Source organism: Ambystoma mexicanum, chromosome 3q (assembly GCF_040938575.1).
Source record: "Ambystoma mexicanum isolate Mex_15411 chromosome 3q, UKY_AmexF1_1, whole genome shotgun sequence".
Lineage (NCBI taxonomy): Eukaryota > Metazoa > Chordata > Amphibia > Caudata > Ambystomatidae > Ambystoma > Ambystoma mexicanum.
In genome coordinates this window covers 86,488,674-86,502,281 of record NC_090926.1, presented here as the reverse complement: position 1 = coordinate 86,502,281, position 13,608 = coordinate 86,488,674, and the positions used below count along the sequence as shown (strand labels likewise).

General features: G+C 45.7%; 1 protein-coding gene across 1 annotated transcript in view; it reads right to left on the bottom strand.

Annotated features, from left to right (window-relative positions):
• Positions 1-424: 424 nt before the first annotated feature.
• Positions 425-13,608, bottom strand: part of LOC138581799 (baculoviral IAP repeat-containing protein 5.1-like) — a 139,760-nt gene continuing 126,576 nt past the window's right edge. The window contains exon 4 of the mRNA XM_069652817.1: positions 425-1,205. Coding sequence (XP_069508918.1) covers positions 1,089-1,205 — 117 coding nt within the window. The 3' untranslated portion in view covers positions 425-1,088. The remainder of the gene's footprint in view (positions 1,206-13,608) is intronic.

Sequence of the window (13,608 nt, the reverse complement as noted above, 5' to 3'; positions counted from 1 at the left end):
CAAAACGTGTACATATGGTGACTTAAGTGGCATAGCCAAATGCTATGCCCTGAGCAAATTGGTCAGTGGGCATGGCCACACACTATGCCCAGTTGTCACACCAAATGGCCCAAGGAAAAGTGCCTGGGGCATTTGCAAAGGCAAGGCCCCAACTTGGTATAGAGTTTCACTTTTGGTAGAAGATATTATGGCTGATAAGTAATCCTACATACCAGCCATGATCAGACAGAGGGACACAAAATCTGGATGAAGCCAAAAGCCTTCCTGGTTAATGATAGACTCTAGGTAACTGGGGCAAGGATCAGGACGTACGTGGAAGCCTACCAAAATGGTATATCCAAATATGGCAACCATTAAGATACCACTATTTGCACTTTACATATGTGTACATAATTGTTAATGTAATCTATGAAAAAGCGTATCAAAAGGTAGCACAGGTTTCCTTTTTATTGATATGGTGCATAAAAATAAATGGATTACAACATTGACATCCCCGTTCTTGCATAAAGAACTGTAGTCAGTTTGAACAATGAGTTAATCGACCCAGTAAAGCGTCACCTTTGTGCCCCAGTCTCCATGAATCTGAGTTCAACTCCCATCTTGGTATGTATGCATAGGGCACTCCAGCAACCTCCTTTTCAAAGATCACTCTAGCAATAAAAATATGCTCAATGGAGTAGGTACATTTGCATTTATTTACGATACATAAAAACATTTAAAAAAGTGACAAAGTCCATCGGATACAATGCACACTGGAGATGATAAAAAGGGAAAGGTCATCAGTGGATAGTATAACAAAAATGCCAATATTGTTACAGGTATTGCAACCCTCACAGGACAGGCATGTTACAACCTGGACCTGATGCAGTCATGCATTGCCCTCTGGCAGATGTCCAAGTTGGAACTCTAAAAGTGCAAAGTTTCAGACCAATAAAATATCGCTAATGTTGAATGGTGTACATGCAAAGTGGTGGTCACAGCAGTGTGCACACATTTAATTTGTTTTCTGGGTCAGTGATTATCCTTTGCCAAAAAGTCACTAACATCCGATGTAAAAGTAGAAAAAGGTGTCCACCGGTCCCACTGCGCTAGAGTTCCACATCAACGCTGCACTGATGATCGTTTTCAAAGTATTTGTGCAGACTTCTTGTGGTGCATCTCAGCTCATCTTCAAAATGGAGGATGGTGTCCTGCGTTTTTTTATGCTGAAATTGTAAATATTTAAACAGGTTAATAAATTAGTATACATTCATAAAAAATATTCATGTCATTGTTGCCCCAACGCATGGAACCATTGGATCATTTGCCAAATTTGATACACTTTGAAAAAGCCAGGTTTTGTGAACGAGTTAGTGTGCAACCTTTTCCTTTCAAACCATTTAAGTCATCATTGGAAACATTCAGAACTGCAATGGACTATATATAAATATGCAAATTCGCCCATAAACGTGCCCTCAAGACATTGTAGGGAGTCTTTGCTACTGCAGCAGCGGTTACAATTTCATAATAGGAGGACTGGAAGCCTGACATTGGTCAGCAGAGGCTACATTTATTTTGTATTGGTTCTTGTTTAAAACCTTGTTCAACCTTATCATAACATTTACAAGAAACTGCTAGTACAAATCACACAAAAAAAATCAAAGCTAATGATCTGCCTACTTACTAGCAGTAAGAACTTTAAGAACCCATAATGTCCACCTCCAAACACAGCCGGTTTATGAAATCCACCACAGCCAAGGCAAGTGAGACAGGCATACCACTCAAACAATTCTTTCGAAAGGAGACAAGTCCATAATCACCCGTTATTTACAATAAGTACCAAAAAAAGCCACAAGTTTAGAATTTAAATGATCACAATGAAGAAGCAGGTGGTCAAGAGTTTCCAGTTTTTAGAGGAGGATTCTTAAACTCGTGTTTTTGTCTAAGATGTAAGCTTTTGTAGCTATGAAACTGGCCTATTGTAATACACCAATCCATTTGATGAAACGCTTTAACCCTTGCCATATCATCCATCAAGGAATTCTTTGTTTTACCAATTGGATGCAAAGCTGTGTCACAATGATTAGCAAAATCGTTCAGTACTTTTTCTTTTCATTACCATATTTAAGTCTGTAGATAGCGAATGAGGACAAGGGACTAATAGTCTGTAGTAGAAAGATAAAACTCTCCACTGGGCCTTGACCTTTAAGGAGCATCGTCCTAGGTCAGATCTTCTTGCAGCAGCATCATAATTTACTTTCCATCCCCCCACCCCACCAACCCCCTCCAAAGGACATTCAATGCCCAACCAGGGTAGATGCCATAAATAATGCAGGCACAACTTTGCCTACATATTATTTAGTTAGTGGATACATAAAAACGTAATATATTTCATGTGCGAGATAAATAGTGAAACCCAGATATATCAGTTCTCTGGCCCTCTCAAGTGGGAACCAATGTGTCCAGCAACCTCTAATATTTCTTCTACTGGAGGTAAATGTTAATACCTTTGTATTTTTAATGTTGATTTAAGAAATTAGCAATCACATAACTATCAAACACTGTCAAACTTTGCAAACACTGCGGTAGAGTCCAACAATATGAAGTCATCAGCATATGCAACCCACGTGGACTTTAAATGTCCTATTTTTGGAGAAACCAAAGCGGTGGTCTCTACCACTTCCCCAATGTCCGTTACATAGAGGTTAAAAAGACATGGGGCAAGAACGCACCGCTCCCTTAAACTGTTGCTTATACCGATCTTACGTGACAATGCGTCAGACTTGTTTAACCCCACCTGAACATAGGTGTACTCATGCAACTTAATAATTAGTTTTAGGAGACCATATGGAATGCCCCATTTTACGAGCTTCCGCCATAAGAGATCAAAGGCAGTAGAAAGATCTACATGGATTGAATCCTAGCGACCGCCCATGACCAACTATTGAGAGCACTTCAATACAAATCTGTAAAGAATTGTCCCATGTTTACGGAACCTAGTTGACATTTACTCAGACGACCCCCTTTTACCGCCCATGACTGCAGATAATTTAATACAATTGGTGCGTAGATCTTACTGGCTGCATCAAGTACAGGACAGCAATTCCTGGGATCCGAGCGGGGGCCATTCTAATAGAGGAGGATGATGTAAGATTTTCCAGGAAGCTGGATAGGACCCTCGTTTTTCCATATCCTAAAAAAGAAATGGCAAAATAGTGGCCCGCAGACTCCCTTTGAAGAATGTATTTAATAGATTGTTCGGGCCAGGATGCCTTCGACTGGCTAGCCCAAAAATAATATTATCAAGGATCTGGTATCATCACAAAGTTATTATTAGACCCCTTCGCAGTACTTTGTGTAATAAAGTCCATCTTATCTTCCGCATATAAGGTTCTAAAATGGGACACCCATTTCCCTGAATCCGCGTTCACTTGTATTTCCATATGCCTGTCCTTCAAATAAATTTACCAGTCTTCAAAGTTAGGCACATTTTTAGCATTTAAATATCGAACATAAGTTCAGTGTCCATTGTAATAGATGCGCTCTTAGCACAGTTCTTATAACATTGGGTAATTCTAGCATTGGTTACCTTTCTATTTCATCTCCCAAGTTGTACGCGGGTGTACTGCTTTTTAGTCAGTTGCTTTTTTATGAAAATCCCTACGTAAGGCGAGATTTTGATTATTTTTCAGCACTTCAATATTATCAATGGTAAACACACACAATTTACACTCAAAATTAGTGGATTGCAATACAACATTGATCCTATAATGAAATCTGGTCATGGCATTTTCCCAAAAAATTCTATTTCCCTCCAGATTCACACCAATATCATGCAAATACATTTCTGTATGCTCATTTAACTGTACATCCATTAAACAACTCTGCATACAGTGATCGTCACATATAGTAGGTAATACAAGCAATGGTAAGCAAATCATAATTAAAAATGAATCCATAACTTTATAATCAACCATTGACATGTTGTCTCCTATAAACCACGTAGAATAACCTGGATCAACCCCTTTCACAGCCCCGTTTATTTGCAACAAACCTACTGTATTCATACAAGCAAGCCATTTAGTCCCACTGCAGTCTTTCTGTGTGAGACCATCAGGTAGAACATAAGACTTAACTGTGTTGTTGTCAAATGCAGGACAAGAAGAATTCAGGTCCCCCAAGATGATTACATGCCCACGATTGTTCTTACCGATCCAAGATTCAGTATAGGATCTTAAGGTCTCCAAAAATGTATCAATCTCTCTAACCCCCGACCCCACTCATGCCATTATATGGTGTCCATCAATAACACATTTTTCCAGCTGTGTCGTTATAGCAAACTCCACAGCTAGTGTGCCCAACTGCAATTCCGACGACTGATACCATAACCTGATTTAAGGAAGATCATCAGAGCCATCCATAGGATGCCTAAGATTTCCTTTCCTTTCATCCTAGAAACAGTTTGAGTACCCATCCAAACTAGGACGTTTCATCAGCCAATGTTCCTGTAAGCAAACCATTTTGTACTTTTCCAGCATTGTTATCAACAGTGGATTAGTGAAAAATTAGGTGTGGCCTCTGGAGTTCCAAGACAAGGGGGCCAAAGGGGTTTTATAAGCTGGGGCAAGTGTGAGACAGTAGGTTTACTATTATTGGCTGTCAGGGTTCCCGTCAGCCATGACCAATCTTGCTCCAAATTCACAATCATTAAAAGGTTCCACAAAATTAACAGCTCAGTTTCCCTATTGGGAACTGTGACAGCAATTTCTGTTCCCTTCTCGGAGCACCTCACATTTGTAATGTCACTACTCCTTTTCGTGAAGGGTTGGGGGGTGGGGGGAGGGTGCGGGGAATATGTTCAGAACTAATAAAACCTAACTGTACCAATGTTGGGGATTCTCTGTTAATTACCTCCACCACAATGTTAGATTCGATATACACTGTTATGCTAAATGATTTTTATACCATGCACTATCACCACCGGAGTGGTCCCCTGGCAGATCTGAAACGCAACAAGGTAGGGTGAGTTAGTAGAACTGAGCAGGGGTAAAGCACAAATAAGCTGTGATGTGCTGTTGGCAGCAGCAGTTCGGTTTACACCATTCGCTGAGTGTAGGTGTGATTTTTCAGTCTGTAGTGGTCGTGACATTGTGCAAGGTTAGATGTTGTTTGTTTCATTGTTGCAGTGTAGTGAAGAGTGTGCAGTTTGTTGTGCTGTATAGGCATGGTTGTGTTGTGGTTTGAGAGGGGTAAACAAGGAGCTCTTTTAGTGGGTTGGTTAGTGATGGCGCTCCATCGTACCCCTTCCGCTTTGGCCACCTGTGGCACAGGTTCCTGCCAATGTCATTTTGGTGTGCTAGGTGAGTCTCTTCTATTTTCTGTGCAGAGTTGCACATTGTCAGCAGGGCTGTTTAGTGGTGATGCCTCCCATACCCCCTCAACCCCCCACGGGTGTTCAGACTAATGGATGTCTACACGGCTTTGTCCTCTGGCTTATCCTGCTGTGCAGACACCATCGCCGCCCTAGGCCCCTTGAAGTGAAAGAGGGGGCAGGGGAAGGCGAGGGTGGGGGATGGAAGACTTCTTCCCTCTGCCATTAAGCTCCCTTGGGCCTGTGGTCTGTTTGGTCACCACGCTTTCCCCTTGAATGCCCTCTGTGGTTCAACCTAGGACACTCCCATTTCTCTCCCTAACCTCCATGTGGGCACTCCATGGGAATAGGTGCACACAGGTCTGCCTCCTACTCTGTCTCTTCACCTTCCTGCACTTTGTCGTGGTTCGGTCTAATCCTCCATCTTGCCATTTGGGTGTTCATTCTGTGGGTGTGGGTGTTGCTCATTTGTTTTCGTCCAGTTCCGAGTTGAAGAGCCAGGTTTTTCTGAATTTTAGATGGTCCTTCAGGTTTCCTATTTCTCTCGGGAGGGAGTTCCAAACTGTAGCAGCTAGGCAGGAGAAAGCAATCTTTTTTTTTCCTGGTGTATGGTTTAGGTTCCAGGTGAATGTCGTTGAGGGATAGGAGTGTTCTGGTCGGCTGGTAAATTGAGATTTTCTTTTGCAAGAATTCTGCTCCTTGGTCGTGGATTGCTCTGTGTGTTCAGCACATTGTTTTGAATGCGATTCGTTTTTTTGACGGCAGCCAATGTAGCATCTTTAACGCTGGAGTGATGTGGTCCCTTTCTGAGTTTGACGACAAGTCTGCCCGCTGTGTTCTATATATGTTGTATAGATTGCAGTTTCTTCAGTAGATAATCTGGCATTCCGAGGCTGTTGGCGTAGACTATCCTGTACATGAGGGATATGATGGCCAGGGTTTTGTGCGTTTGAAAGAGAGGTATGGTAGAATCTTTGTGATTGTGTGCAGGTGGAAAGAGCATTTCTTGATTATTGCATTTACTTGCGGTTCTAGGGTAAGTTTGTTATCCATTAGGATTTTGACTATTTTGGATGGCATGGGCACGGTTCCTAGTATTGCGGCCATGGGATGGATTGGTTGCTTCCCTGAAGAGGAGTGAGGATTGGGAGGATCCTTGTGGTACATCACAGGTGGTGTCCCGCGGCAGGGATTTGAATGGTTTTATCCATACTGTTTGTTCTTTCAGATAGTACGATAACATAGAGCAGCGCCATGCCGGTGATCATTATTTCTTCTAGTCTCTTGATGACGTGACTGATGTCGAATGCTGCAGAGAGGTCCAGTAGTATCAGTGCCAAGTTTATGTTGGAATCTGCATTGATCTTTAGATTATTCACAGATAGAGAAAAGTGCTGTCTCCGTCCCTCTCATGGGTCTGAAGCGGACTTGTGCTTGGTCCAACAGTTGGTGGTTTGCTACGTGTTAGACTGTTTGTTTGTAGACATAGGTCTCTAGCAGTTTTGCCAGATAGGGAAGGTTTGATATTGATGTGTAGTTAGAGAGGTCTTCCACATCACCCATATTATCCTTAAGGTGTGGTTTGTGTACGCAGATTTTAAGGCCTGCGGTACTGACCCAGTTGAGAGCGATTGGTTGAAGAGGTTTCTATGACGAGTTAGTATGAGATGGATCATTGAACTAGACACACTCTATATCTTTGGTTGAACTTGCAGGCAATTTGGGTGGGGGATGGGGGTGATCTCTGAAAATAGGGTGAGAATATTAAACCTTTTAAGGACTGAACACTTGTTCACCCTTCAAAGCCTTTTCAATTAGGAACCTAGGAACAGATGAATGTGGCGGAACCAGTCCCCTTTCATCTCCCCTACAACTGTGGGGGCCTATCAAGTAAGGTGGGTTCGTAGAGCCAGCCCTCCGGGACCCCTTAAAATGCTAAACACATTGACATATCGCACCAGCTGACTTCCTTAGGTCCAATAATATGTTTTGCACAAAATAACTGCAACCAGGTGTGCAATTATAAGTGAAGAGTGTGCCCTGTCGGGGTGGACATTGTACACATTAGTTATTATGGATACTTCCACTTCGTTAGGGCTCCTACTCATGTTGGCTGTATTTGCACACAATCGAGCATGCAGCAATTCAAATCTTCCATTTCGTCTTTGCTAGAGATTCCTGTATAGTGAGATTTCGCAGGAATTTGAGACACGTTATTGTTCTGGGCTTTACAGTTCTGTGATTTTTTTACCATTTGTCATGTCCAGGTTCTTCTGCTTCTGAGATGCCTTTTTGTGGTGGTACACTTGGTCATTCCATGCAGTCGCGTTCTGATTTATGGTTAAAGCAAAGGGATATACTTCATTGTGTGAGTCCACACAATCAATGGTAGCTACTGCAGCAGGATTGTCACGATCTGTAAATCTTCCAGCGAACCCTGCGTGGATTTGCCTTGCTGTTGTGTTCTGTAAAATCTGAATGATGTGTGAAAGATCAGATCGCTCTGGTTGCAGCAGAGACTGTTTTGTATGAAAGTAAATCTTTAACTCTGCCTCATTTGTAGCATTAGCCAATTTCCTTTGAATAGCGCAGAGAATAAATCGTATGCATTTAAACAACCGATTTAATTCCTTTGTAAAGAGAGACAAATGAAGATAACACTAATTTAAAGCAATCAAAGGTTTCTGGGTGCTGGGACTATGTTCATCATCCCAATTTTAGTAAAAGAAGATTCAATACAATTTATCATCGTTAAAGCCTTGCAACTTGAGTTTCCAAAACACGTACCATTTCCTCACCAGATTCCTGATGGTTTACAAGCTCTGCACCATTTCCACTTTACTTTGGCCAGGATGCTGATGTGCAGATCCTTCTCCAGCGTGTAGACGTCTGGTGTGAAGCTCCCAAACTTCCAGCGAGGCATCCGTGTTGACTCTCTCCTGGTATGGCAGGGTTTGAAATCCGGACCCTTGGGCGATGTGGTAGCACAACCCCCCACGCCTCTATCGCCCGCCGGAATTCCTTGTTGAGAGAGATCTTGTCTGCAAAACTCCTGGACACTTGTATCCAACGCGCATCCAAGAATTCATGTGGGGGAGGGCGGGGGGGGGGTCGCATCTGCAAACTGCAAGACAGATGAGGTAGATGCAGGACAATCTCATGCCCAGCATCGACTCGATGGCCCGCACCATGGCGGTCTTAGCTGAAGACAGTCACTGCACCTTCACTTGAATGGCAGCTAGCCTCTCCCCAGAGGGCGACGCCAGGCAAGCCACTGTGCCAAGTCTGGTGCTGAGCAGTATCGTGTTCTGCAAAGGTGTTGAGCAGGACTTTGGATAGTTTACAGAGAATCCCAGCTCCGTCTGTCAGTCGGACGGTCTCCTTTGTGTGCTAGTCGGCCAGATCCGGAGCACGGGCGCGTATCAGCCAATCCTCCAGTTACGGGTATACGTGTATGCCCTGCAGACGCAGATGGGCTGCCACCAGGGCCAAGCATTTGTAAACCCTCTTGGGGCCGATTTCAAGCCAAATGGAAGGGCTTGAACCGGTAGTGTTGGCCTTGCACCACGAAACATAGGAACTTACGATGTTTCCTCTAGTTCCAACGAAGTCAAGAAATTCCCTTCCTCCAGTTGGCCGAGCACGTGCCGCAACGTGACCATCCTGAATTTCTGGGACTTCAGATACTTGTTCAGACAGCGCAGGTTTTCTTACCAGAAAGTATCTGGAATAGACAAGCCCCGGGGCCGTTGGGGAACAAGCTTATCGCCCCTTTCTGTGACATGGCTCGCACTTCTTCCAGGAGCCGAGGAATGTGAAGCTCCTTTCTAGGAACCGGTGGAATACGTTGGCACCTGTATTGAAACTACAAGGTTTGTCCCTGGGTGAGAGCATCCAGCACCCATCTGTTTGTCGATCATCTTCCACTCGCTGACGAACCTAGTCAGCCGGCTTTCCACCAGGGTGCACGATTGGGAGCCGTCTTGGCTTGTTGGGCGACATTGACGCGTAACTCCGCTACCGTAGGCCCGGGAGTGACCTCTGCAGGCTCCCTGCATGGAGGATCGGGGAGGTTGCCTGTATGATGTGGAGAATCCCTTGGATGATCTGCTTGATTTTCCCCCGAGGAGCAAAAAGATGACAAGCAATGCTTCCGTTACAAGTGCCAAGGGAACGTGCCACCTCTGTATCGGTCTTTACGGCTTGAAGGGATTCGTCGACCGCCTACCCGAACACATTTTCTCTGTTGAAGGGCATGTCCAACACCTTCACATAAACGTCGTGACGAGGGTTTGTGGCCTTCCGCCATCCGTGCTGACGAAGACAGACTGCTTCACATCTGCCGGAAACCGTTGTTGGGCAGGTCCACTGCCACCGCAATGGCATGGTCCGATGCCACCTCCCCTTCCTGAACGAGGGCGAGTGCTTCCATTTTCTTGTCATCCGGGAGGAATTCCAGTATCGGGCCCAGCTTGTACCAAAGCTCCTGGTCGTATAGGGCCAATATAGCCAGAGCATTAGCCACCTTGATCGTGGATGGCGCCGTGTACATGACTCTTCCACATGGCGTCCATCTTCTCCCCCTCGTTGTCCGGGGGAACGGATGATGAAGCAGCCGAGATTAGCCGAACATTTCCTTGCAGCATCTGACACTAACGATGCCAGCAACGGTTGTGACCTCAAGCAATTGGGTGCAGACTCTGGCATTCTTCTCCAACCAGTCTCAATTGGTTGGAGGCCTGCATGGGTTCTTCATGAGGGCTAGGCCTTCCTCCCAAATGTCGTCCAGAAAGGGCACCGCCAGGATAGTCTTCCTCTTGGACTCTTGTCGCTGATACAAGCCCTCTTTCTTGTTTTTTTTTTGGCACCAGCTGGAGCCGCTCAGAAGTCCTGGAGATTGAATGGAATTATCCCACCTCATCTGGTGGAGAGACTATGAGGGGCGTCCAGGTGCAGGGATTGTCTGCTGTGACGAAGTCTTCATCTTCGTCGGTTCCTATGGCCATGTCCGTACCAGTGTCCATGTGTGTATCAGGGTCTGCTGGTGGAGTCGGGGCCTGATGGGGAGGAGGCTGATGTGGTGGCATCGGATGCCACTTTCTCATCTTATGCGATGGCTGGTCAGGGGCTTGCAGCACTACAGGGGGCACTTTCTGCTGCATCTCTGTCAACAGGGTGTGGAGAGTGGAGAGGATGTCCATGGATATGTCCCTCGGCTGCGGAGGCAACAAAGGAGCACCAGGCCCTCCACTGCTGTCTTCCTCGTCGACCCTATGGACAGACTCTTGGTCATCATCCGTGGATGAGATGTCAATCGGTTAAACGCAAACCTTGGAGGGCTGTATTGGGGCATCCTTATGCCCCCCCTTTTTCCTCCCTGAGGGGTTTAAACCGGAATCTGGACCAGCGTCTTCCCCCGCCCCCTCCCCACAGTGGTGCTTGTAGGCTTGGCTGCTGCCTCGGCAGCCGTGTTGCGCCTTGGAGGCAGGGATACCCTTTGCGCCATAGGGGCCACCTTCGTCGTATCAGCACCTTCCGCCGCGTGGTCGTCACAGCAGGTGTCGTCAAAGGACTTTGGCTGCGCCGGTTGAGCCTGCTTGGGCTGCGCAGCCTTCTTTTCTTCCTCCGGCCTAGGCTTTTCCGATTTCTCCTGTAACTTGGCCGGGGTGGACCACTTCCTCTTTCAGGAGCTCGATGGCAGGTTGGCTATGGAGGCAGACGGCGATAGTGATCGCAGCCTATCCAACCTGGGAACCGCATTAGCGGCAAACCCGGTGGAATCGGACTTGCGGTTCTTCGCCTTATCTTGGTCCCACAAACGGATGGGGCGACCTCAAAAGGACTTTCATCTCTTCCCAGAGGGAGACCGTTCTTCGGACCGGCCAGTCCTGGACGAGGCATGACCCTGCTCGGAGCACGGGGCAGAGGCCTTGTTCGAATCAAGCCATGCCGCCAGCCTTGTATGCCTGTCTTTGTCTTCTTTGAGAAGACCAGGCATATCTAGCACCCATCCTTTTGGTGGTCAGTGCAGGCAGTAAAGACATTGTAGACGATTGTCCTCCACAAAGAAGTTCCGTAGCCCTCAATAGCTGCGATGGAAAGGGAGAAGGGACTACTCCTAGTCCCTTTCCTTCTCCCTTTCCATGGCAGCCATTTTAAAAAAAACATTTAAACAAAAAGAATGGCCGCCCTGGAAAGATGTCAAGATACACAACCAAATAGGGAAGAGCGGTCGACACTCTCCCCTGAACCACAGAAGCCGAATGAAGTCGACCCTCCCACTGTGGTTGGCACAGGTGCCTGGTATAGTGAACAGGACACCACGTGGCAGCCAGTGGGGGGGGGGGGGGGGGGGAGTAGGAAGAGGTTGTGGACAGGGTGGGGGATTATAGGGAAACCAGGAAAAAGTTGAAGGAAACCCTAGTGTGGATAGGTCGAGGGAAGCAACAGGAAAAAACCCTACACTACTAACCCTGCATAGTTCCTGAACATGACATACTTGTAACTTCCTTGAGAACACCACAGCACATCTTAATACATGTACCACAATGCACATTGACATAAAACACTACATAAAGCAAGCAGGATGGAACATACAATGGAGAAACTTACTCTCCTCATGAAGGACATAACACATGGCTCATTCTTGGGCTAGCACATAGCAATAGTGATCACCAAGACATGAAAACACATGTACACAGGAGTACTGACTTTGGGTACTCAGTTCCTTATGCCAGACATAATTTGTACGGTAATTCCTCTTATCAGAAAAGTAACCCCACTGAATAAGGATTGGTGTCTGAATGTCCTGGAGAAGGCCTTGCATACCAGGGCGTAGTCCCTAACAATGTTCGTATACAATGCAGCCGTAATTCAGACTCAGTACCGGACCAGTGGAGTACATTGCCGCCCCCCTCCGCACCCCAGCCTTTCAATAACCAAATGTCTGTGGTACAAAGAACTCAAAAACGTGGAAAAATACTCATGAGGCACTTATCAGAAGTCTGGGAGGCTCGTAAGCCGTCCTGGACGCTGGATGAAACAGCACTTCACAGCGGCAGCCTTGTTTGCAACTCGAACCACCTGGTCACCGCCCGCCGCCGTCTCCGTGGAAATTCACTCCGACATGGAGCTCCGCACACACCCACAATAAGCCACACCTGCCGTGCGCCATGTGCCTTAATAAACAGTTCCTGATCAAACTCAGCTGGCCACACGTGCGCACGACAGGGAACTACCAGTTTCCTCAAGTGCTCATGGGATTTGTACTATTTGCCCCATTTGTTCAGTTTCTGGCGTCTCTTCAGTCCCAAACAGCCCCTAATCCTGACAAAAGGGACTACATGATTTAGGAAACATTCTCTTATAATCTATGCACCCCACATCTGCCTCTCCTAACAGAAGTTAGGTTGCACTGAATTAACTCTTCCTGTTCCTTATGATGCATGGATTTTGTGATCAGATACGTGAACCTGGGATGAAACTATAAAAAAAAAAAGCAATTAAAGAAAAATCAATCACCAACTAAAACTGCTTCAGAGCCAAATTTTTCAACTGCATTTTTGCATTTTAAATCTTAAGACTACACCAGATCAATGCAGGTTTTCACAGCTGTAAGCAATGCAAAAAAAAAAACCTGTACAGTTCACAAGATGGACTACTTCGGAGCAACATTCAAATGCACAGAGTGGTGTGCCATATAACAAACACGCATTGAGTTTGTGCTTGTGGAGACAAAGGAAAGGCACTTACCAAGCACTGCCAAAGTGGTATTAATTGGCCATTAATGGTAGCAGGTGCAAAATGGTGCAAGTACCTGGCCATTTAATAGCTCTGCCTGGCATATGCCCAATACACAAGCCAAAACTGTTGTATTTGCCAATGCTTGTTTTCAACAGGACTTCACTGAAGGACACGCATACTGCTAATAAATTGAGTGGCTATTGAGTGGCTGTAGGCCGACCTGGTCATGACATTTTCATTAAAAACGAGTATTGCATTTACACCCCGAATTAAATTCTTAATTCTCAGAAGACTTTTAGGAAAAACACGAGAAGGCAATTCGCAAAGTTGGATGTTAGGGCACAAAGGGTTCCCATGAGGTGGTGTTTGGGGCGGGGAGGAACACGAACTGTGTGCGAATGGCAATAGGGATTAACATGGCCATGGGCAGTCATGTGTGGTTACATAACCAAATAACACCTACAAGCTGTGTGTCCCTCATATGCTTTTCTCCCCATCTGTACGCAAATGCAATG